General features: G+C 45.0%; 1 protein-coding gene across 2 annotated transcripts in view; it reads right to left on the reverse strand.

Moving 5' to 3' along the window:
* SLC25A26 (solute carrier family 25 member 26) overlaps positions 1-26,719 on the reverse strand; it is a 126,714-nt gene that overhangs the window by 80,059 nt on the left and 19,936 nt on the right. For both annotated transcript variants that reach the window (XM_083156030.1, XM_083156029.1), the window contains 2 exons: positions 21,127-21,231; positions 19,502-19,549 (listed from right to left, as the gene is read on the reverse strand). In XM_083156030.1, the coding sequence (XP_083012156.1) occupies positions 19,502-19,549; positions 21,127-21,231 (153 nt within the window). The remainder of the gene's footprint in view (positions 1-19,501; positions 19,550-21,126; positions 21,232-26,719) is intronic.

The following is a 26,719-nucleotide window of genomic DNA, read 5'->3' on the forward strand; positions in this document are numbered from 1 at the left end:
TTGTCTTGTCGTGTCCGGAGTGTGCCCGACATAAAGTTCCACGTTCTCGACCTTTGGGAGAGTTGTTGCCTTTGTCCGTTCCAGGCAGACCTTGGTCCCATCTGGCCATGGATTTTATTGTGGGTCTTCCAGTCTCATCACACTGTCAAGTCATTTGGGTCGTCATCGATAGATTTTCTAAGATGGCGCATTTCGTGGCTTTAAGGCAGTTACCCTCGGCTAAAGAACTGGCCACGCTATTCCTTCAACACATTTTTCGCCTACACGGGTTTCCCAGTGATATTGTGTCGGACCGGGGTCCACAGTTTGTGGCTCAGTTTTGGAGAATGTTCTGTGCTGCCTTGAAGGTTAAGATCAGCCTTACTTCCGCATTCCATCCACAGGCCAATGGACAAACAGAACGTCTTAATCAGTCCCTTAAGCAATATCTGAGGGTTTTTGTTTCCAAACTTCAAAACGATTGGGTTAGTTTCTTGCCGTTAGCCGAATTTGCGTATAATAATGCACATCATTCGGCCTCTAAGACGTCGCCCTTCTTTGCGGTCTACGGATTCCATCCACGGGCTAATTCTCTAGGACCGAATGCCTCTGGCTCTTCTTCGTCTGCTGCCTCTCGCCTCAAAGTCATATGGAGGAAAGTCCACTTGGCCCTTAAAGAAGCTGCTTTCAGAGAGAAGGTATTCTCTGACAAATCCAGACGGCCTTGCTCCTTCAAAGTTGGTGACTGGGTGTGGCTATCCACCCGTAATATAAAGCTTCACCAACCATCAGCAAGGTTAGGGCCTCGATTCATTGGGCCTTTTCGGATTGTCAGGAGGGTTAATCCGGTAGCATTCCGTCTTGCCTTACCTAAGTCCCTCAGGATTTCAAGTACCTTTCATGCTTCGCTTCTTAAGCCAGTGGTGTTCTCGCAGAAATTTCCTCGCAGACTGAGGAATGGCTCCGCCCCAGTGATGGTGCAGGGGCAACAGGAGTTCCGCGTGGAAAAGATCCTCGATTCTAGACTTGTGAGAGGTTCCTTGCAGTTTTTGGTACACTGGAGGGGATTTGGTCCCGAAGAGAGGTCCTGGGTTTCCGATGGAGATTTGCATTCACCCAATCTTAAGAGGGCCTTTTTTCGTCAATTCCCGGATAAACCTGGTGGGAAAGGGTTGTTAACCCTTCCTCAAGGGGGGGGTACTGTTGCACGCCGTCCGGGTGTCCCTGCACCCGGACGGACGGCGAGTACAGCGTCATCTGACGCTGCAGACGCAGCGTCATCTGACGCGGCGGGGGACGTTGCCGGGCAGCGTCCCAAGCCTCGCTCTGAGGCTAAGCGTCGGGGCGTTGCTAGGCAACGTCCCCGAGCTTCCGCCCGGCAGCCAGCAACGCGCGCGCCTGACGTCAGTCAGGCGGCGCGAAGTTCAAATAAATAGCCGGCGTCTGCTGGGCACAGACGCCGGTTATAGCTTTATGCTTCTGTAGCTATTGCTACCATACTCCGGTCCCCTGGGTCCTTGGTCCCAGTTCTCCTGGCTGCAGATCCCTATTTGCAGCCTGTCTTGTCTTCCAGCCTGTCAGCTGTGTGTTCCTGTGGATCCCTTGTTTCCAGCACTTCACCGGACTCCTCTGCTGTATTCCTCCATCAGCCTGTGAGCCTGCAGTGGACCCACAGCTTCCATCTTAAGTGGGTCACGTAAGTGCTCCAGTGGAGCCCTGGTCTTATCTTTCTTTGGCCCTCCGTGGCCTCGCCCCTCCGTGGGATTTTCCTTGTAATCCTCTTTTGTCTCCTTGTCCCTGTCCTTCGGTGGTATTACCCTGCCCCCTACTGTTGTTAGTGTTCCGGTTAGGCAGGAGTGTCACCATTTATCCGTATCCCTGCTTTGGGAGTCACGGTCCCTTTGGAGTGTTTGTGGGGACTCCCTTCTACCCACTGGTGTCTGCGACTAGGTCGCACTCCCCGTCTTGGCCTGGTGCCGGCAGTTAGGGGCCCCTCTCCAGTTAGGTCCAGTAGTCAGCTTATCCTCTTGAGTGTTCCCCGTGGCGATCGCTTACCCCTTGTCACCACATAAGACCTGGCTGCATCGGGGTCGGAGCGGGCTTAACTCGCTCCTTCGAACGCGGCGGCCACAGGTGAAGTCTAGCTCCGCAGGGGTTTGCCACCTGCCTCGGGGACTCAACAGAGAGAGTGTAGGACCCGCTGTGGCCGTCCTAACCGGCGGTCCCGGCTGTGGGCTCACGCCTTATCATCTCTCCGTCTGGAACCCGTATTGTCCCTGGTGCCCGAGCCAGGGCAACATAACAGATATACTCAGAATTAGGGTTAGGCTGCGGGAGGGAGGGTTAAGGTTGGGCCGCAGAAATGGGGGTGTAGGGCTAAGCCCTAGACAGGAGGGTTAGGATAAGAGAGACGGGAGAAATTCTCAGCTGAAGGCTGGATGATCAGAGGACTGACCCGGCATTCACTCACATTGCTGCCAGGACCTGGAAGACATCGCGGAAGGCACATGTAATAGGTAAGACTGGGCCATGATGAATGTCGACATTGTAACTGTCTACATCGCATACCCAATCCATATTCCAAATGATACATGTGCAGATGGAGAGCCTGTCAGCCAGCCTTTAGAATCGCCAGGAGCATCATCTGGCGGAGACGCGCAAGCCTCTCACACACTCGCACCTCCCCGTCAGCACGGCGGCAGGGAGAGGATTGCCTGCCTGTCTCCACTTTAGGGAGATGGGCAGGACAAGTGGGGGGGTGCGGGAGGACAGGGAAGCAGCGATTAGCCGACGGAGGGCTCCGACAGAACAGCGTGCGCGACCCCTTCTGCCAGCTGCCGGCGAACGCCGATAGAATCGCCAGGAGCATCTGCAATGTGAGCGTCTCCATCTGTAGTAGTCTGTAGATTGTAAGCTTGCGAGCAGGGCCCTCCTACCTTTTGACGGTCTGTAAATGCTCAGTTTGTTGTATCACTGTCTCCTATTGTAAAGTGAATCTGCTGCGCTATATAAGAAACTGTTAATAAATAAATATTAAATATCAAAATATAAGCAAAAAATAATCTATACACCTTTATTATAGATTTATTGTAAGGAATGCAACTAAATTATTTTACCAGACCCATGGAGGGGAGTTTGTGGCCGAATCAGATCTGATTGCTCAGGTAGGATTTGTTCCTGTCCCCAATGGTGGGGGTCTGCTCATTGATAGGTGGACAGAAAGGGGGGGGGGGGCTGGACACAAGGTACCACCCAGTGTTTTACGGGCGTACCTACAAAAAACGGTGGGCGCGCCCCTAGGAACGAATTTGGCCATCTCCAGCCAGAATAAAAGTCTAGGCTAACTTTTGTTTACGAAGGGAAGAAAAATCATTAGATGTGAGCGATTTTTCTGCCGTGTGGCCTCGTCAGCAGCCCTGAATCAGGCCCTTTATTACAGAATGGGCAGGCATCATTTATAAAACATACAAAACAGGCAAAACAGAGGTTTCCAAAGATAACTGAATCCAAGGATATATGCTACATTGCATTATGTATGTATATACAAACGAGGTTCTCCGAAGCGTTACAGCAACAAGGCAAAGCTAATGACAGAGAACATACCATTATTAGCAGTAAAGGAACTTCGGTTTTACTGTAGTGTGTGTGGTCCAACATAGTATAGTATTACTATAATTATTGCAAGAGTTGTAGCAGAATACTTAGGCAAACACTGCCATCTGGTGGTCCGTAATGGTATGCAGAAATCACAAAACAAGTGGCTGAAGCCATAGACAACACCGTAAAACCCCGTACACACGGAACGATTTAAAAAGGACAATGTGGGCGTTCCCGATTGATGCGAACCGCAATCGTTCCGTGCATGGGCGTACCCGTCGATCGTTAACGATGGTCTATGATCTATCCTGCTTGCAAGACCAATATATTGTTGTGTATCAAATTCTTTCGATGTGTACGCACGATGAACGATTTGATACACTCGTGAACGATGTTGGAACGCTTCCGTCATCGTTCGTGTGTATGCGCCTTTGCTCTACACATAACATTTGTAGAATTACAACTAGCGAAATAGAACACAGCTTTCGTCCCTGGCTCGAAATGACATTTTCAGCATTTCGCCTCCAGTGGTTCTAGTCCAGCTGTAGAACTACAGTGGTGCAATCGTAATAAACCAAGTTTAATTATTCAAAACAAGCTACGGATACTCTCATAATGGAGCTGGATTGAGAGGGTGTAATATAACGGATGGGGGTTCATGGAAACCCCTTTAAATTTTAAAGTGGATTCAGAAGAGCAGCAGTGTCATATATATGCACCAGAGGTCAGGAATCCACAGATCACATGCCTCATGATAGCCATAGTGTTCATTCTAGCAGCCGCCATATTTGAAAACCCATGCAGTTCCTCTTCCCTGCCTGGGGTGTCACTGTCTGCTGTGGTGTTTCTAGCACAGGTCTGGTTTGCATATCAGTGCTGATATACAGACCATACTGTGCTAAAAGCACTACAGCAGACAGCGACACCCCAGGCAGGTAAGAGGAACTGCATGGGTTTTCAAATATGGCGGGTGCGAGAATGAACACTATAGCCGCATAGGTGTTACTATTGCGGCATGCATAAGATGTCTAGGGAACGTGCAGTACAGATGGTGTAATGGTTACCATTACTGCCTCAGAGCGCTGAGGTCATGGGTTCCATTCCCACCATGGCCCTCACTGTGCGGAGTTTGTATATTCTCCCCGTACTTGCGTGGGTTTCCTCCAGGTACTCCGGTTTCCTCCCACAATAGAAAAATAAACTGGTAGGCTAATTGGATCCCAACAAAATTAACCCTAGAATGTCTTTGTGTGTATGTGGTAGGGAATATAGATTGTAAGCTCCACTGGGGCAGGGACTGATGTGAATGTTCTCTGTAAAGCGCTGCGGAAAATGTGTGCGCTATATAAGAAACTGTTAAGAAATAAATAAATAAAATGACATCACAAAAGAAAAGAAATGCATTTAAGCCTCATTCTTCCATGTTCCTAAATTACCTTTGGTGCAATAAAGAAAAAAAACAAAAAAAACATACAGTAAGATAAGAGAACGCCTGTACTCTTGACCATATAACAGGCTAAACTGTGGCAGGGCATGATGGGACTTGTAGTTGGGCACCAGCAGGAAAGCCAGGCCTGATATAATGGCTACTCACCACTGAAAATTGAGTTTTCCATCCCCTTTGCATATTAAGGCCACTGACATACAGGAGTAATGCTGCAGCAAACTCTGCCAAAAACAGCTGCAGGATTCCTTTTTTTTTCTCAGAAGGTTTATTTGAAAAATGTTTAATTCATGGTGACAGGTGCACATTACACCAAACCCAGCCCTGGCCTGACCCGCACCGCTAGCTGACATCTCACAGAGCTGACTAACAATGCCGTTCCTGTTTTTACAACCTCATCTGCACTCACAGCTCTGCCAAGAAGGTAAACACCTGCGTCCTAATATATATATATTTTAAAAATATACTTTTAAATAGCTTATATGGAGCTCTGTAGGCCACGTGCAGCCCCGTATAGGCTAGTTTTTAGCCAAGAAAATGAACCTATACAAGACATTATACAGACTGCAGCGGTCATCTCATCACTAGGTATGAAGGGAAAACATTCCTACTCCATCCAATGCTGCGCTACACACCCTACGATGGGCTAATTCAGATGTGATCGCAGGGGCAAATTTGTTCTCAAAATGGACAAAACCATGCTGCGTTGCAGGTGGGGCAGATGTAACATGTGCAGAGAGTTAGATTTGGCTGGGAATGGTTCAAACGGATACCTAAATTGCAGTGTAAAAATAAAGCAGTCAGTATTTCCTCTGCACAGAAACAAAATAACTCACCCAAATCTAACTTTCTCTGCACATGTTACATCTGCCCCACCTGCAATTTTTAGAACAAATTTGCCCTGTGATCAGGTCTGAACTGTTATTCCCCGACAGCCAATTTGCAGTAGCTCTGCCCCTGGCATATGTGCTATTGTGCTTTCAATAGTTTTTGGTGGCTTTACAGCTTTGGGGTAATTCAGACCTGCTTGCTAGGCTATTCGCCTGGACATACTTTTATGCTGCATGGAGATGGCCGAATTGGGGGCGGGCCCTGACGTCATGTGACATCATCCACCCGCCCCGAGCAGGCAGGGGCGTGTCTGCATTCTGACGGGCCCGACTAAAGTGTCGGCCAACGTTTTTATGGGCACGTCCATGAAACAGTGGGCGGGCTCGTTGGAACGACATCTGCCTGTCACTCAGGCAGTGAGCAACCAGGCCAATGAAAAATCCACCGAAGACGCAGAGCCACACCATCGGGGACAAATTCATACCTGTGCGAACAGGCCCGAATAGGTCCCTATGTCCAATGATAGGAGCAAGCTCTGTTCTAGAATTATTTATGAATGTATTATTCAGTCATACCGGGAGAGGTGGGGTTAGGTTGTGTAGTGGGAGCGCCCAAATCATTTTAATAAGTCGGCTAGCATGGGGCCAATGTAGAGTTGGATGCAAGCAGTGTGAGGGAATATGATGATGCTGCCCGCATTGTCCGGGTAGGCCGAAGCCTGTGGCTGGGTTCTTGGATGCAGCATTTGTAGAATATTGCAGCAGCGGTAGGGATGTCCATCAACCATCGATATGATTAGGTTTTCAAACTCGGTCCTCAGGACCCCACACAGTTCTCGTTTTTCCAGGTCACCTGACAGGTGCACTCATTACTGATTGACATTTTATAGAAGAGCTAATTATGTCACTTGGTTCTGTGAGGAGACCTGGAAAACAGGCACCGTGTGGGGTCCTGAGGACCGAGTGTGAGAACCTGTGGACTATTACATAAGGCCCTTAGCGCTTCACTGCTGATTTGTCTGTTTTTCACTTGGGCTTATTAAACACCCACTAATTACAGCTGCTGCTCACATAATGACCCTAATTCAGGTTGGCTTGGTAAGCAGCGAAATTTGTTGTGGATCGGGCACTGAAACGTCGCCCGCCTCCAAGCCGAACTACCGCACCGCCCCCCCCCCCCCCCCCCCCCCCCCCCGCCGCCGCCGAATCCTCTCTGTACCATACCTGGGGATGTGTTCATTAACCCCTTGAGTGGCATGCGCTGCCGCAGCGGGCTGTCCCGGAAAATTTCCGGGCATATCACAAATATAGAATAGGTGCGCACCAGTCGTTTCCAGGTGTGCACCACTGGAGCAGCACCTCTAGAGCCCCCCCCAAACCGCCACATCCCTCCAGTCCCCCCCCCCCCATCACCTTTGCTCCGGCGATCAGGGCGCCGTAGCTCCCCTGACCCGCCCGCCAGACTTCACTCATTTTACAGTGAAGCCGGCGGCAGGCACGGGTATGGCCGGCGCGTCTCGGGGGGACTCAGGAGCGCTCAGGCACCCGAGTTCTCCCGAGCCGCCGCGAACATCCCCCAGCCTGCCGCCGACATCACTGCTGAAACTGACAGGCGGCGAAGGCAGTGGGGACAGCGGCTTCAGGGAAGCTCCGGCGTACTAACGTCGGATCAGAGGTGAGGGGGGCTTCCAACTTGCTGTGGTGGGTTTTGCTGGGGCAGGACAAACCACATGAAAGTTCTAAGCTATCTCCTCATCACTCCCTGCTGGTAACTGAAAGATTACCACAAGTTGAAAAATCTTACAGTACATAATTAAAAGTTCAAATCCTTGTTGTGCAATGCACTTCATCTATACAAAGTACTACTTACTTCAGAGCGCCAGTCACCGGCCAGTACATATAACTACGTACATTATTTCATGGCTACAACCAGTGCCATAATTACAGCACTCAGATGGTGGAGTCCGGCCCGGAGGCACTTCAATCACATCGCCAATTACATCCCAGTACCGCTATTCATGAAGTTCAGCTGGCTTACACATTATAAGTAAGAGGAATTGTCTGTAAAGTGAGTTTTGCCTCTTAGCGTGATTATGTGATGAAAGCGGATTTTGGGGATTAAGTACTTGTGAATTTCAGGCACCTGCTCCTGCAGTGACCACCCACGCTGCTATTAACAGATACTGTACATATAAATGTGGTTCCCACAAGCCACAGAGTGAAGAGGTCCGCCAACGACAAGCAATGGTAGATTAGATTGTAACAATAATGGTAATCAATACAGATTACACTCAGACCTGCAACTATTATCATTAAGAGGGTAAAACTTTGTAGACTTGTTTGTTAGGAATGAATCATCATCTTCATTCCGACTTCCTACTTAAAATGTATATATATATTGTGACAAGAACACTGGAGTAGTGTTTGAGGGCAGGTATATTTGTCCCAGGTTCTTGTCCTACACCTTTTAGAAACAGAGGGCTAATCAGTGAGCAGCTGCGAGTGGGATGAGTAAAGGCTGCCAGACTGAGCAGTGTGTGCAGACTGCCTGGGGAGACTGCAGAATCTCTGTGTGAGAAACAAGCTGCCTTATACAAGTGAGCTACCCAGTGTTGACTGGGAAACTTTGTGGGGTACTTGTTTCCTAGCACGGCGGGTCCCATTGCTTACCATAACTTAAGGTATGCAATGGGACCCCATCAGACCCGACCGACCCGATTTTTAACCTTCAAAGACGTTTCCCGTACAATTAAAAAATCTGTCGCATTGTATGCCATTGTAATGGCATACGATGCGATGCGACGGACCCGATTTTGCCATTGGATCCAATGTTAAATTGTACCTGACACCCGATTTTACATTGGATCCAATGTTAAATGCCCCCCAGATCCGATTTTTAATTGTATACCCACCCTAATGGTTATTTTTTAATGTCAAATGCCCCCCCATTGTTACCACCACGCCACCATGAACGCCGAAGCGTGGCGAGCGCAGCGAACCCGCGAGGGGCGGTGGTACGCGTCCTCCGACCTTTTCATACCCCCACTATCCACGTCGGCGTGGAGTTGATTTTATATAGTGTGGCGAGCGCAGCGAGCCACCGAGCCCGAAGCGTGGCGAGCCCCGCGAGAGGACGCGCATTACTTCACACATAATGCGCGTCCGCTCGCCACGCTTTGGGCTCGGTGGCTCGCCACACTATATAAAATCAACTCCACGCCGACGTAGATAGTGGGGGTATGTAAAGGTAGGAGGACGCATACCGCTGCGCTCGCCACGCTTCGGGTTGGCGTTCATGGTGGCGTGGCGTTAACAATGGGGGGGCATTTGACATCATAATTAACCATTAGGGTGGGTGTACAATAAAAATTCGGATCTGGGGGGCATTTAACATTGGATCCAATGTAAAATCGGGTGTCAGGTACAATTTAACCTTGGATCCAATGTAAAAATCGGGTCGGTCGCGTCGCATACGATGCGATCCGACCGTTTTTTCAGACCCGATGTCATACAATTAAAATCGTGGGCGCCGTGCTAGGAAACAAGTATCCTTTGTGGTTTTGTTTAGTGACAGTTAGGAACATCCTGTGTTTAGTTAGTGCCGGACAGGCAAGGTATTTTCTTTTGATGTTCATTTTATTTTCTGCTGAATAAAACTGGTTGCGGACGGTTGCACCACAAAGACTGGACTTGTATGATTTCTCAGCTGCTGTTTGCTGCCTTCTACCCCAGGAAAAGGCATCCATGATAATGAGTAGGTTGCTGATAACTAGAGACAGGATTATATGCATTTGCATATTTGCATATGCATTTGCATATTTAGCCCATTCTCACTGGTTATTGCATATTTTACCTAAAATCTAGTGATGGTGCATATTTTAGGCCCTGCCCCCTTTCCACCCACGAGTCACAGCACTGCTTTGCCCTGCTGCTGCTGGCCAGGTAGTGGTAGAGTGTGCAGGCCGGGGCAATATGTGCGCAGTGTGGGGAACCTTGGATGTACGATATGTCTGACACTGCTCTAGGCTGCAAATCCATGTTGATAAAAGTCAGTCGGGCGGATGCCATTATGAAGCTCCTGAACCTTTGCCTGCCCCTGGCCTGGGACTTTACACCAAGAGACAGACTTCTGCAGCAGAGGAGGCGGGCAGAAGGATTGTGACATCACACGGCGCGGAGGAAATGCTGTGTCACAGTGAGTATGTGGCACAGGGAGGAAGCCTTCCACTGTGCCGCCCTCACACGCTATGCTGACATTTGATCCATCGGTGCTGGAGATGAGGGTCCGTGTAGTTGATGCCAGAAGAGCCTAGGATGCTGCAGTCTGCTGTAGCAGCCAGGAAGAAAAAAATCCTGTGTACAGCACTAAACATCTGCAGGTGCTGTGGGCCTATTTTTGAAGTTTATTTGCAACTAATTGTATGCTGATTTTTAAATAAATAAGTTAAAAATTACTTTTTTTATTATTTAATGTAGCATATTTTAACACTTTTAATGCATATTTTAAGTATTTTTCATGCATATTTGCATGCATATTTCAAGCTTTTCATGTTGCATATAATCCTGTCTCTACTGATAACACTTGGTCCCCTACTAGTGGGACCCCTGAAACTTCAAATACCCACAATAGTGTTTAATAGCGCTCAGGTATTACTATTGCGACCTTCTGGCAAAAGAATGTCTTTCCCTGATTCAGTATATAACAAAAATACTTGTTTATATACACAATAAAACATTCATTAAAATCCAATAAATATAATATGTTTTTTACAATAGTTCTTTGTAGTCAGAGTTAATTCTCACAGATGAAACATGTACCCTGCGCGTTTCGTCCCACATGGAGACTTCATCAGGGGTGCTGTTATTTACAAGAATCTCTTGTGTTCTTTATTATTAAGATCTCACAGAAAAAATGGACGAGGACTTATAAATAATATGGGATAAACCATACACCAGACGTTATCTGTATAAAATGTTGGTCTTACACCTATTGTATTGTGTACTGATTCACTTTCCTCAGTGTAAAGGTACCGGATATGTACCAAGGTCTTGCAGGTAGCCCACTGAGGAGGACACACACACAGAGAGCCAGTAATGGTCGTCCCCTTCTCTATATAAATTACTCAAGGGAATTGGATAGTCTGACAACTTGAGGTGACTGATCCATTTTTAAAGGAGTGATCCACTGTTAAAAGGAGATATATTGGTTTCCTAAATCTACTCACAAGAGTCTTTGTGGTCCAATACAAATGGTAAAAATTGGACCTAACAGAGTTGGTACATATCAGGTACCTTTACACTGAGGAAAGTGAATCAGTACATGATACTATAGGTGCAAAGCCTGGTACACACCAGGACGATGGTGCTCGTCAGCGGGTCGTCACAGGAACGTACAACCCGCTCACGAGCTGACGGCGCCGCCGACCCGCCGCGAAAATGCCCCTAATGTGATCGCGATCCGATCGTGTCCCCCACCCACTACAATGGTCGTTTCTGAGATCCTACCTGCAGCAGTTAGGATCTCAGAAAAGGCTGACTGACCCGCGGGACCACGCATCGGATCGCATCAAAAGGGCAGCGAAATGGCCCAAAACACGGCCGATTTACATACAATCTATCGAGATTGTATCTAAATTGGCTTGTTTTGGGCCATATCGTCCCGGTGGGTACCCCCACATAAGTCCGTCAATTTATACAGATAACTACACGCATACTGTATATGCTGACATCACGGTTATGTTGTTCCATTATTTTGATGGGCTGGGAACTTGTTTAAATATTAAGGAACAACGTGTAAGTGTTGCATTTACATTAAAAATCCAATTGCAAACAGCATGAGAAAGTGCACATAACAGTACTGATTTAAAACTTTCCTCCCATCAGCATCTCTTATAGGTTGTATATACACCTGACTTGTGGGCAAATTAATAGGAAATCTACATATCTTCATTTCTAATTGGCTGACACTTCTTGCTCCTCCCCAGGACAGAAAGGTCAACTCAGAGCAACTGCCTCAAAGCTAGGTGGAAGGGCACGGAAAAAAAACAGAGTACCCTCCAAATGAATACCATCCCAGCTCTGGCGCTTTTCATGAACTTAAACCAAAAGTAGGATTAAGCGCTACTGAATATTTCGGAGGAAGCTGCTGACAGTATGGGAAGGTGGTGAAACGCGTCAAAGAACTATTCTATCTGAATACAAAACTCCATTTGCACTAAACGGTGATACCTCAACTATTCAGCATTGAAGCCTGTCTGGCCGGGATTACGTATCTGGATAAAGCTGCAGTATGATTTGATAAGCACCAGCAGCTGGGAGACGGAGGTAACAGAGGAGCTGTAACCCAATGGTCAACTATGAGGTACCAAAGTGCTATTTAAGTCACAAGACACAATATATGGATTCACTGAGGGAAATTTACTAAGAACTGAGTTGTGTTTTATATGGGAGTCCTGGTGCGACCCTGCATTCGTGGACTGAAAGCAGTACCTAGTGCAGGGGAAAACATGTTTCTGCATTATTTATGCACAAAATAATGGCTCTCTGTGACAAGTCAGCAGGTCTGCTATGGGGCCCAGGACTAACAAAATAAGCAGGCCCACCTTTTCTGTTCTCGAACCCCCCGGCGTACCTGGTGAGACATCCAATTTCTGCAGCACTGGATGCACTAATCTCTGTCTCTACATTGCTTCAATGGAAATGTGTACTTTGTTTATAACAAATTACGCTTGATAGACTTCAATCCTGGGCCCCCTTTCCAGGCCCGTATACCCGCAGTCCAGGTAACAGGTCATGTTCCCATGAGTGTAAAAAATGTTCGCACATGCGTATATTCACGTATGCACAAGTGCAAACCCCCCTCTGTTTTTTTTAATGAGCCAAGTTTTGCATTTAATACAAAAATAATCACTTCAAATCCTGCCACAAAATAACCGCTGAAAACGGTTGATTGCAATAAGCCGTAGTTTATAAAATAATCCTCTTTAACGTGCATTTAATAAAAAAAAAAAAAAAAAAAGCAAAATACTAATTACGTTAATAATACAATTAGACCATGCATATCGCCATTTCTTTCACTATGCAGTTGTTGCCTGGTCATATCGTATCAGAAACCCCAAATTCTGCTGAGAATGTTAATATTCTCCTTGATATTTGTCGTTACCTGAGCCCACTTAATCCATTCTATGGAATAAGCTGTATGAGGACAAGAAAACAACGTTTTATTGATAGAAAACAGACAGGTGGCTTTTTGAGGTCTAAGCTAATAAAATCTCTTTTTTTAATTCACTTCTTTGTTCTGGAGGAAAGATTATCTGTACGACTTACACATAAAGGTATACCCCGGTACAGCTTGTTATAGCGAACGGTTAAATAAATACTCTGATTAGACAAGGGGCTTGGTTTCTTCCCGTGTAAAATTTCCTATTAATAATAGTGTCTATTTAAGACATCTGCTTAAAACTTACAGCATTTGTTTAATGGAAAAATTCCAAACATAACTTATTTTTCCCATGAAGCCAGGATAATGGCATTCAGACAGATGTTCCCCGATCAGACGCCATTATTGGGCCAATCGAGGGAATGTACAAAGCGCGGCTCATGTTGAACGGACCATGGTTTTACTCACTTAAGAAAGTGATGTTAGTTGTGCTGAATTTTAATAGGACAGCAAATTGTAACACTGGAGATTACAAGTTATTGCACTTATGTATAGAAAGCTGCGGATATGTTTTATAATCTGTAGAAAGCCTGTTTTGGGATGGTAAGGGTTATATTCAATCGGTGTCGAAACTGCCGTCTTGCCGAAAAGATGGCAGTTTTCGACATGAATACATCGGAAGGGGTTCCGATCAATTCAATATTAGCTTGTTTTTTTCGGCATGTCAAAATGTTTAGACATGCCGAAAAGCAGGTGGATTGACGGAAGAGCCATTAATTCACCTGCTTTTGACGGAAACACAGCCAAAACTGCTGGGTTTCCGTCATTCTCAATCCGGCATAACAAAATGCCGGATTGAGGCAGTGAGGACGGCGCCGGGTAAGCAGCAGCAGCTTACACAGCGCTGTCCTCCTGTCCGCCGCAGCCCGCACCCTCACGCCGCCGCCCGCACCCTCCCGTACACACCTACCACGGAGCCGGGTGAGAGCAGTTCACTCGGCTCCATCCAGGCTCCCCCACTGTCCTCCTCTGTCTCCTGCTGCCGCACTCACCGAGCGCCGGCCGGATGAGTGTCAATCATCGGCCAAATCCGATATCAGGATTTGGTCGATGAATTGAATAATGGATGCCGGACCCATTCCGGCAAAATGGATCCGGCATCAATTGAATATTGCCCTAGGGCTTATACAGACAAGTGTAGCAAGACAAAGCTGCAGTTTTGAGCCACCAAGACACTAATTATTTAAACACAAAATATCACGATAAAATAATGTCTTTGTAATTTGCTTTTTGGCTAGTATCATATAATGTGCTAGCGGGTTTGCGGCCCGGCAGTCTCCTCTCGTGGTCACATACCCCGGTGCCCCTCTTAGACAATGGATATGGGATGAAAGAACGATGGCAGTGAGAAAGATTTATAAATTGTGGTGTATTCAAAATTTACAGACTAACGTTTCGGGGCTGGCACGTCCTCTTTGTCAAGGTGGATAACGTGAATCGCTTTATCCACCTTGACATAAGGAGCGTGCCAGCCCATTCTGGGCCACAGATTCAAGAAGACAATAGATAGAATCTGATTGGTTGCTTTGGGCAACATCGCATCTTCAATAGAACGCCCATCTTAGTAAATTTACCCCATAGAGTCAATACGTTCATAATGGAAGCTATGATGTTGACGCTGTTAAAATGTTGACAGCTAACGCGTCAACATTCCCAGATGGTCAACAGGTCATATGTGGACATTAGAGTTAGGCAGCAGGCAGGTTAGTCTGCGAGGGAAGAGGTTAGAGTTATGCTGTGCGCCTCGGGTGGGTGGGTGGGGGGTTATGCATAGAGAATAGGATTAGAGAGAGAGAGAGAGAGATCTTGAAGATCAGAGATTTGACCCAGAAGTGGTGGTCACATGTCCACCAGGACCTGAAAGACGCTGCAGCCGCCAAGAGAAGGTAAGTCACTGCTGGGCCAATGGGAATAATGTGTTGACATTTCATCACTGTCTACAAGATAAATGTCGAAATTATGGCCCTGCCAACATTCTCATAAAAACATGATGATTTTTACCATATCATACTTAACTGGTTTGATACATCCCTCTCAATATCACTATCCTCCCCCCTACACACACACACACCACCCCCAATATTTTGGTACTTTAAAAACTGTTGCCACTTTAAGTTACTTTGATTTTGGTTTATTTCTTTTTTTTTCAAATGGACTCAATGAGCAGTGGTACCTGCCGGTGCGTTCCTCAGTGATGTATGGAGACGCTGCCCCAATACAACAGATGCGCACCATCAATTTATTTTTTTAAACTGAAAACATCAGACCTAATTAAGAGACAACTAAATAATGTATATCCAGGTCTGGTGCAATCACTCACTACTCAGGATGGGATAGACTCGGTTCCGGCAGTCTGCCAGTATAGAATCCGTCTTAAGAATGTTATCAATAAAATATTACAGAGCCCGTACAATGTCAGTAGGTGATACTGACATAAGAGAACGCGATGTCACGTCACTTGGTCTGACATGCGTTGGTTGCCGGGAATTGGAGACGGCAGAACATCATCACAGTTCCCCCAAACACATGGGGAAATGCTGCTAGGGGGTATGGGACTCCCTGAGCAATTGGCTCCCTTCCCTTGTAAAAGCATTAAATACAGGTACTGAACCCTACTTACCCCTTGTTACCACAGTCATAAAAAGGAAGTACAAAAATCCACAAGTGCAGTTAATTAGCGTTTTTCTTTCTTTTAAAAACATAAAAATCGGTCATAAAACAGGAAATGATTTTGTTAAACACATGTGGAATCACCACCAGTAATATGAGTGGGCTTTTACATAGCCAGCGTGTTCATCCTATTTATCAATGTTACTGATTCAATGCCAGATTGCAATAGTTATCGCCATCCCATGGCTGATCCCACCCAATCAGCTGCGGATACCAGGAAAAGGTGTTCTCGGAAAAGCTGTATGTGCAAATTTATGGAATCCACTACACATGCGCACTGATGGTTGAAAAGACGTACCGCGATGACAGTAATGCAACATTATTGTACTGTTGGCCATGGAATTTGTTATCATTAGTGTGTGCCTTAAGTAATGTGGAGAAAAGAGGGGGGAAGAGAGATAGCGGAGAGAAAGAAGGGGAAGAGAGAGGGGGAGGGGAAAAGAGAGGGGGGAGGGGAAAAGAGAGGGGAGGGGGAGGGGAAAGAAAGGGGAGGGGGAAGGGAAAGAGGGGAGGGGGACAGAGGGAGAGAGAAGGGGAAGAGAGAGAGGAGAAAGAGGGGGAAAGAGAAAGAGGGGGAAAGAGACAGAGGGGGAAAGAGAAAGAGGGGGAAAGAGAGAAAGGGAGGGGGAAAGAGAGAAAGGGAGGGGGAAAGAGAGGGGGAAAGAGAAAGAGGGGGAAAGAGAGAAAGGGAGGGGGAAAGAGAGGGGGAAAGAGAAAGAGGGGGAAAGAGAGAAAGGGAGGGGGAAAGAGAGAAAGAGAGGGGGAAAGAGAGAAAGAGAGGGGGAAAGAGAGAAGGAGAAGGGGGAAAGAGAAGGAGAGGGGGGAAAGAGAAGGAGAGGGGGGAAAGAGAAGGAGAGGGGGGAAAGAGAAGGAGAGGGGGGAAAGAGAGAATGAGTGGGGGAAGAGAGAGAGAGAGAGAAAGAGTGAAAGAGAGGGAGAAAGAGAGGGGGAGGATAAAGACAGAAGGGGGGAGGAGAGAGACAGAAGGGGGGGGAAGGAGAGAGACAGAAGGGGGGAAGGAGAGAGACAGAAGGGGGGAAGTAGAGAGACAGAAGGGGGGGAGAAGGAGAGAGACAGAAGGGGGGAGGAGAGAGACAGAAGGGGGGGAGAAGAGAGAGAAGGGGGGAGAAGGAGAGAAACAGAAGGGGGGGAGAAGAGAGAGAAGGGGGGAGAAGAGAGAGAGAAGCGGGGGAAGGAGAGAGACAGAAGGGGGGAAGGAGAGAGACAGAAGGGGGGAAGGAGAGAGACAGAAGGGGGGAAGGAGAGAGACAGAAGGGGGGGAGAAGGAGAGAAACAGAAGGGGGGAGAAGAGACAGAAGGGGGGAGAAGGAGAGAAACAGAAGGGGGGGAGAAGAGAGAGAAGGGGGGAGAAGAGAGAGAGAAGGGGGGAGAAGAGAGAGAGAAGCGGGGAGGAGAGAGAGAGAAAGGGGGGGAGAAGAGAGACAGAAGGGGTAAAGGAGAGAGACCAAAGGGGGGAGAAGAGAGACAGAAGGGGGAGAAGAGAGACAGAAGGGGGGAGGAGAGAGACAGAACGGGGGAGGAGAGAGACAGAACGGGGGAGGAGAGAGACAGAACGGGGGAGGAGAGAGAGACACAGAGACAGAAGAGGGTTAGAGAGGGTGATAGAGGGGAGAGACATTTATGTATGTTTCATGAGTTTCTGCATTTGAAAAACACTAAAGGGATTTAAAAAAAAATCATTTAAGGTACAGTATGGTGGTTTTCACATACATTTATCTACAAAATACTATTCACATACAGAGAAACATTTTCAAAGCTACAGGAGCCTTCTCTAGCTATTAATTGTCCTTCATCTGTATGTTGGTTAAGTTCATTGTCCGCGAAGTTGGATGCCAGATATTGTTTATCCCCCTTTATGTATTAAACAAATTTTACAATATGATCTTACCCAAAAGACGGTTGAAAAACAAAATACTAAACACGCGTATCTTTACTTGTCCTGTTCAATAATAATAAGAAAATATTCCATATAAAAAACCTCAGCTAGAAAATGCATCCTACCTACTAAATAAGCAGATTTCTAATTATTTATTTCCAGATTTAAAAAAAGCCTCATTCCGACACCAATAATTGTCCTCATTCCATTGACAGCTTTCTGGAAATTAACAAATCTTTCATATTAAATCACTTTGGAAGGTTCTTTTAGGAATACACATAATGGAAAAGACCCCAATTAAATTCTCTACAAAGTGCTGCCATTTTGAGATACAAATACACCTCAGAAAGGTCAGATACCGCACTTTCATTGTGGTCGGGGAAAATTAATTACTACCCTGACATATGTCAGAACGAATTCGAAAAGGACTACAGACTTGGGTCGGAGATTGTGGATTCTCCCGTTTGTTGGTATGCAAAATCAAATTTTCATCTGCATGAAAATGTATTCATTTATTCCGGAGCTCTTGGATAAATCAGAAAGACTTGTTAGGCTTTTGTATCCTATCTGCATCTTGATGAAATCTGAAGACATTACACATGTTTAGTGAGCCATGAAATAAGTACAGGAAAACACTATTGTGTGGTTTATATTTCAGATAAACAGATAAATTCTTTTTAGAATGGTTTCTGCAACTTTGAGTATCATGAACTGAGAAACTGGTGTTCTTGCCCTAAGTAAGAGGCCAGTATATTGAAATTAAATTAATTTTTCTAAACAGAACTTCTAATTACAGATATGAATAATGAAAAGTTAATTGTCTAGCCAAAGAGTTCAAATATACACAATGGCGGTTTTTACCTATGGCTGCAGGAGTTTTTCGCTTTCCCCCTGTGGGAGGCATTTAATTAATTCAGGTTTTTTCACCTAGGCAAAAAGATATATATATATATATATATATATATATATATATATATATATATATATATATATATATATATATATATATATATATATATATATATATATATATATATATATATATATATATATATATATATATATATACACTATTTTGGCACTATTGTAATCAATTATGGGCATTTTCTCCATTTTTTTATAAATTTTTACCCATGCTGTTCCATCTTTATTGGGGGGTGAAAAGGCACGGGCAAAAAATAGTAGGAAAAAAAAAATTGACAAAAACTCCCACAATTTTTCTTGAAATTGGGCAAAAACATGTGGATCAGCAAATCCCTGTGTTTTTCACCCGTGCCAAATTTTTTGCCTAGGCAAATTTAATTGAATAGCGCAAATCGAAATTCTCCCTAAAAATGAAAAATAGTGACGATTTTTCACCTAGGTGAAAAATAAGCACCAATTGAATACCCCTGAGTCAACTAATACATTGAGAACAATATAAGAACTTTAATTTAAGATGATTTGATAATTTTCTGTGTGAAGGACGAAGGACGATAAGAGGATTCTTTTCAGACCCAAATAATCAGCGAGATAACTTAGTTACATTTACGTTCTAACATTTACACAAGTATAAGTTACTGGTGTTACTGTTCATATTCTACCAGCATTTTAGTATAGCGGGTGTAGACCTGGAAGCAACAATAGGCGAACGCTGTCCTCATCCTTTGCTTTTCGGAGCATGGTAAATCTCATAGCACTGCATCCCTCACAAAAACCTATGGGGGTTGGGTCTGACGACAGCAATGGAGGGATCACAGCACACTCCGGCTTATCACAGCTAACTGAATGGTAATGTTTTAGTAACTGTAGTTAATAAAGAACAGATTTTCTTTAAATTTTATTAGCAAATTTAGCCAACGACTATAACAAACCATATGACTTACCTCTCGTAGTACTGTACTTTTATATCCTCTGTACAGGCCTCGGAATCCCTGCAATATATAAAGGCATTAATTAGCACATGGACATGACATTACTAATGCATTCAATGAGAGCACAAACACAGCTGTGATATCCCCAACCATATGAGGAGACTGGCACTCCCAGCTGAGCGTGTTGGTCTTAGAATGACCTTGATATGTGAAAATGAAAATATTCCATTCAACAGTAGTAGAAGCGAAATGCGCAAAATGATTCAAATTAAAGCTTTGAACTTGTTAAAACTACAGGAACATGGATGTAAATGGGAAAATCAACACAATAAATAATGAGAATTCAGGACTGCAGAGACACAAAACAAAGAACAAACAGTAGGTCAGTAAGGGAAACCCAACGCGTTTTGTCCTTAAGACTTCCTCATTGTTCCATTGTTTCTAATGGCTATTTTTTTTATGACCTAGTACCAAGGGTTTTTATCGCTCTCCATTTACCATTAGCTGACACCATTGGACGCTAATGCAGGGTACACACCACGACGACCCGCTCACGATGGGTCCGATCCAATGGCGAACCCGCACCCGGCAGTATGGTCATTATTCAGATCCTACCTGCAGCAGGTAGGATCTGAATAACGACCGACCCGCGGGACCGCGCATCGGATCGGTATCGGTCCACACCAGGACAGAAAAGGGCCCAATCACCACACAATTTACATCCAATTGGTCGGAATTGGATCTACATTGAGGGGATCGGGCCCTAGTCGACCTGGTGTGTACCCAGCATAAGAAGCCGTTTTTTTACAGTCGTTTATCATTACTGTTTACTTAGGGGACAGGAAATGCCATTATATATTAGGTTGTGTCTGCAAGACATAGGTACTTCACAAGTGGTGCTGCACCTTCTATAATTATATATACACACACATACATACAAAAATGCATTGATACACACACACACACACACACACACAGATGTATCCATATACATCTAGCCTCCTTGCATGTTAAATAGCTCGTCTAGTAACTCCATGCCCTCACTCTGTAGCAATGAATGTCTTTTTTATGCAACTTTCGTGAAAACAACGCGTCTTACTTGCAAAATGATGTGTGCAACCGCGGCTTTTTCTAGAAAATACTAACGTTCTATTTTGTTTGCAAAAATACAGATACAGGTGTGGTGGCACACAGAATATAAGCCTGCAGCATATTGTTTTAATCAGTAGAGTCTGCTTGTGCATATATTGAAGAAAATAAGATGCATTTTGTCAAAAGAAGATGCCCGAAACTAAAAGAATTACACAGAGCCTGTCAGCTCAATGCCTCCGAAATAAATAAATAAAATATATATTAAAGTCTATGAAACAAGGGCGTTTAGGGCCAGATTTCAAATAAATGTCAGGTGAAGAGGCATCAAAGGATCAGTGTACTTAGGGGCTTATGTAAAGGAGTTACAGACAAGTATGTTTTACCTCACCTTACAGTGTATTATTTTAACGCCATTTTCTGTTTTCACTCAAACAATTTGACAGTATTTGGATGTAGAAGGGTTCATGTAAGGAGATCGGCCCCACTACTGGCAATTCATAGCCAACAGAATGACAGTACGCGGGATTACAGCGCAGGTCTCTTACCTCTTGCCGTAGAGTGCTAGAGAACATCTGATAGGTGCTCGAGGACGGCGACACTTGAGCCCTTTGCTTTACCACCTCTGATGGTACACGAATGAGACAGGCTACCTGGTAACAGAGGGAAAATAATGTATAAACATTACTGTGACACAGTGTTTGGGTTATATATTCCGTATAGGTAGTTTAAAACCAGAGGCTTAAATTGCGTCAGTCTCCTACACACACACCATTTTGTGAGCTGGATCGTTATTCCTCGTGACTCATTACTAGTGCATACGCTGCCTTCTCATGTTCAGTGGTTAACTGCACAAAATGGCTGCCTCAAGCATGTGTACAGTGCTCAATATGCTGCCTAATAAGGTGGCGCTAAACAATATTATATATACAGTAATAACCATTTGGTGTTACTGCATGAAAAGGCCAATATGATAAAATCCCTAAGTGGGGTGTCACACACGGTTTCATCACGCTTTATTGTCCTTCCCTCAGGGTGTGTGTGGCAGACTGGAATGCACAGCAGCATAGGTGCCGATTTTGTGGGTGCTCAATTGTCCGTGCTCAACGGAAATTGATGAGCACCCACGGGCCCGAGTCCCGCTGCTGGGCTGCCATATTAACTTGCTAATTTGCGGCTGCAGCACCCACATTGCTGGTCCCGCCACCTGGGAAACAGTATGCCAGTAAGAGTGTATTCTGTCCGCGGAGTACCTGCACTGTGGGGGCCTTTATGTATCTGCACTATGGGGGCATTTATGTACCTGCACTGTGGGGGCATTTATGTATCTGCACTGTGGGGGCATTTATGTACCCGCACTGTGGGTGCATTTATGTACCTGCACTGTGGGGGCATTTATGTATGTGGAACTCTGTTGCCGTAATTTGAATATTGGAGACAACTGTGCTCCGTAATATAATTGGTATTATTTTGTGGCCACACCCCTTCCCCATGAAGCTCAGGAACAACATGGAACAATATCAGAAGTTGTCGCAATTCGCATTTTAAAGCTGATTTACACATTGGTTCCTCTTGTATTTCATATCTTTTTTCTGTCGGTATACCTTTTTGAGGAAAAAGAGGAACCACGCTTGAAAACAACAAAAAGAGGAGGACCCTGAAACATATCAAAGGAGAGTATTCTTCAAGTTTTTCATATACTATCATGTGTTTAAATTACAGCAGTACATTGATCCGTTAAGAGAACGCCCAGATTCTAAACACATTATAAGCACCCCAGGTATTTTAGATGTAATATTTAGCTCACGAATACACACATTTCGACATATACTGAACCTGGACCCTTCCTTAATAAAGAGAAACCTTCCGCCCAGCAAAACAAGCTAGGAGTCAGACACATTACGGCTAGTCGTCTGGCAGAACATCTATGAATGAAGGTAAATGGTCTGCATGACTGGTTGTATGTTAACAAAGGAATTCAGATTAAAAGTGAACTGTACAGTATTCATCCGAATCACTTCTTCCCCAGCAAACATGCGGTATGAAGGCAAAGTTTGAATGCAGCAGACGGAGGATAAACAAAATCACACTGTCCATTGTGTTTTGTCAAAACAGATTATCTCTTCCCGCCGGCTACAATGGAAGGCTTCAGGGTCGGTGCGGAGATGATTTAAAGTGCCTCTGCCACGAATACACTGTGGCTATATAACCATCCTGTGGACAGAACCAAAGTTCATCAGAGTATAGCACAAATGTCTCAGATGACAATATGGCCGCCTCTACTGGGTGTTGTTGACTGTTCCACATTCAAGAAAAATGGAATACTCAAAGTTAAAGCATCAAGGTATAGTAAAATACTCTGCCATTACCACAACTTTATATGCAGTTTTGTTTAAAAGTATGACTGAGAAATTTCTCATCCCCCCCCCCCCCCCCAGGTGCGCCTCAAGCCATACAGAGCATATTAAGAACAAAGGGGCAGATGTATTATAGCGGCGCTTATCGCGCCGCTATAATGCTGTACTTCCTGCTACGCCTCATTAGCGAGGCAAAGCAGGAAGGGACATCGACAAGATGTATTAACATCTTGTCTGCCGAAGCGGGGGAGCACTAACTCCCCCCTCCGGCGATGTCCCCTCCTGGAGATAGCGCATCAGTTTACACTGACGCGCTGTCTCCTGTCCCCTGGCCGGCTGCACTGGGCATGCGCGGGATCTCACTGCTCACGCGAGATCCCCAGCGCAGCCCAGAGCTAACAGCAGGGACAGCGCTGTCCCTGCTGTTTAGATAGAGCTTCGCCAGCCTGATGCTGGCGAAGCCAAAAGCGGAAGCGGGCGGAACGGTGAGCGATGCTGACCGTTCATACATTCGGCCTGCTATTTAGATAGCAGCGCCGATATGGACAGGGGCGCCCCTGTCCTGTACCGCATCCCGGCTCCTTCATACATGGGGGAGAAGCGGTATAGTGCACATAACGTGCGCTGATACCCCTTCTCCCCCATAATGACCCTTCATACATGTGCCCCAAAGGGTGATATGTATCAACAGGGCAGATGTACTGTATGAAGCAGTGATAAGGGAGGAGAAATGAGCCAGTGGAGAAGTTGACCATGGCAACCAATCAGCACTGAAGTACCATATCTATAATCTGTATAATAAAAAAATGATATAGTGCTTTTAATAAATAAATAGATTTTTATTAACTACACAAAGAAAAAAGCCATAAAAACAATACATATAAAATCAGCAGCACAATGTGTATGTCAAATTTATGTAAAGAAGCTTCTACATATAAAAGAATATAGTAAAACTAGTGGGGTTCTGGACTCTGGTCAGTGCACTGACTATATTGCTTGTTTTTTATAAATACAGAAGCTTCTTTACATAAAATTGACATACACATTGTGCTGCTGATTTTATATGTATTGTTTTTATGATTTTTTTTTTAGATTTTCTGTCTGATAATTAATGCCTAATAATCTATGCACGTGTAGTTAATAAAAATCTATTTATTTAATTAAAGCGCTCCTTACTAGTCGTATTGACATTTATGTAGTTCACTATTTGAAAATTCCTTTGTGCAAGTTTATCTCTTGCTAATCATCTCCCCTGGTTGGAGAATACATTTTTACCAGCATACTGTACCTCTAGCCCTTTCCAGCAATAGGCCTATTAGGTAGAATTCGCTATTATTTGAGGCTGAAAGACTTTGAATATTTGTTTGAATATCCAAATATCTTCAGATTGTCATCAAGCCTAAATATTTTAAAAATATTATAGTTTGTGCAATTTTTGACTTTTTTTTTAGATTACTTTACGGTACACCGTGTGCCGTATGATAATTAATTGCGGTTATTGTCAGAAACTGGACGTATAAGCTGATCCGGCGACTTACCTATTGCTATTTTTCACTAATCATTTTATGCATTCTACCACTTAGCGCTTCAGCCATTTTAAGCCGGGCCTTTTCCTCCTAAAAACAACTGATTTTTAGTATAACCATTAGAACCGCGAATTATCTCTTCCTCCAGAAGTTATGGCTGTATTTGATAAACCGTAACTGCATGAGACGATCAGTTTAAAGCCACATTCATGAGACCAGTAGGAAATCTCCTGAACTGCAATCGTGAGAACGCCGCATCTGATCCAAAGTCATTTTGAAAAAGGTAGGCTGGATGCGCGTCTCTCTGTGTCCGGGGTCACAACCAGCGTCCGACCCCAATATGTCAAGAAAATAAGAAATCGTCAACTTGTGAACTTCGGCATAAATATTTATAGAGATTCATGCTTCATAACACTTCATGTCTTCACATTAGGTTTTTGTTCTCCTAAACACATGGATGCAGAAAGAAAACTTTAAAAGGGTTTACAGATAAAAAACAATCTATCTGGCCGAGGGGGTACGGAGTGTGCCCAGCATGGCTTCCTGATTTCCATGGAGCTTCAATCTTGGCCTACGAAGGGGTCTTACAAAGTAATGCTATCCTCTATATTCCAAAGCTCTGTCTATTTTATTTTAGATTATTCTTTGATCTCTTTTTATCCTATTTGAATCTGAACTACGACGAAGGCGGCAGCACAAGAACAAGGTTCTGTCTTCTGAAGACCAAATTGAGATAATGTCATATATGGACCAAGTCTCATATCCGTTTTCCGGGAAACGGGGTTGGCTCAGCCCCTGGCGCAAAATAAAATAATAGATGTTGACATTTAGACATCAAAATGTTTGAAATGTTAAACAATGAACCATGTTTACAATTGTTTTCGTTATTCTTTAATCTTACAAATATTCAAACAGCGGTTCTATTTGACGGTAAGGTCACCTGATGCTTTTTGTAGGAGATCGGCGTGGTATAGCTTTTATGTTCACTGAAGGAGAAGCCAAAGGGCTGTATCAGATCGGAGGTTTTGTACGCAATTGGAAATAAAATAAAATACAGAAAAAACCTTTACCGCATTTGAAAAACTTTACGTAATTCATATAACGAGCGAGTTCAATGAGATTCAATTTTCGCACCTGTGAAGGCCCCCATATATTTGTGCGAGGTATGGCTTGCGATACCCCGTCGGAGAGCTGCTGGGCTCGCATACATCCGATAGTCTTAGTCTGAAATTGGAATCTCAACTGTTAAATGCCCGGCAGTCGGGATCCCACCTGACAGGGGTTTTTCTCCCTCGTGGGGATCCATGACTCCCATTGAGGAAGAATAGAATCTGTGGCAAGCGGAGGGAGCCCGCAAGGGGCTTCATAGCGCAATTCAGACTGAGTGTCATACCACACCCCTAAGCAGTGTAGAACCTCTCATAACATGTAGGGCCCTCCCCAATTTAGCCACATAAAGCAGCTAAACCTGAGCAAACTACCAACTTTGGACAAATTTCTGCTCACCACCTCACGCACATCAGCAAAAACAATTGAATATAGCCCGTTAGGCTCCCAAAACAATTGAATTCTCCGATTAAAAATGACCTTTTGCAAAGTTACACCAGCAAATTAAATCAGCTGGTGTAAGGCACGTGAAAGTATAATAAGATAATCCTATATAGCTCTAGGATTCAGTAACTGCCACAACCCTTGAGAAGTAATGACTAAAACATTAAGATCCGCCCTGTACACCTGCTTGTAGGAATTCTATCCCACTCCTCCACATAGAGCTGATTTTACACATAGGCCCTTATTCTGGTTGACTCGCTCTTGTGCAAATTCGCAAGGTAGACCGATGTTTTGCGTATGCATACGCTGGGAGCGTGCAAACTTGGAGCTAAATCTGTTCACCGAATGCATGTTCCCTGCCTTTCGAGTGAGGGGTGGAGAGGGGTGTGGGGTGCCGGGCAGGCCCATTAGCATATGTGAACGCCCTGCGTTTCATGGGCGTTCCCATGAAAATGCTGGGCGTACACATGTAATGCATTCGTGACGCACGTGCAGGGGGCGGACAGCTGCCCGCCCAATTCCCTGGAAATCTACACTCATATGTACAAGTCTGGATTACCCTTACATATGCGTGCGCCTTCAACATCACCCGATGGTCTGCGACCATGGAAAGATGTGGGAGGTTCCTAATGGCATGTGAACGGTTGTTTATGTAAAACATCCATTCGCATGGAAGGAACCCAGCGTGCAAAGGGGGGCAGGCATAC

Source organism: Crinia signifera, chromosome 8 (genome assembly GCF_055691185.1).
Source record: "Crinia signifera chromosome 8, ASM5569118v1, whole genome shotgun sequence".
Classification (NCBI taxonomy): Eukaryota; Metazoa; Chordata; class Amphibia; order Anura; family Myobatrachidae; genus Crinia; species Crinia signifera.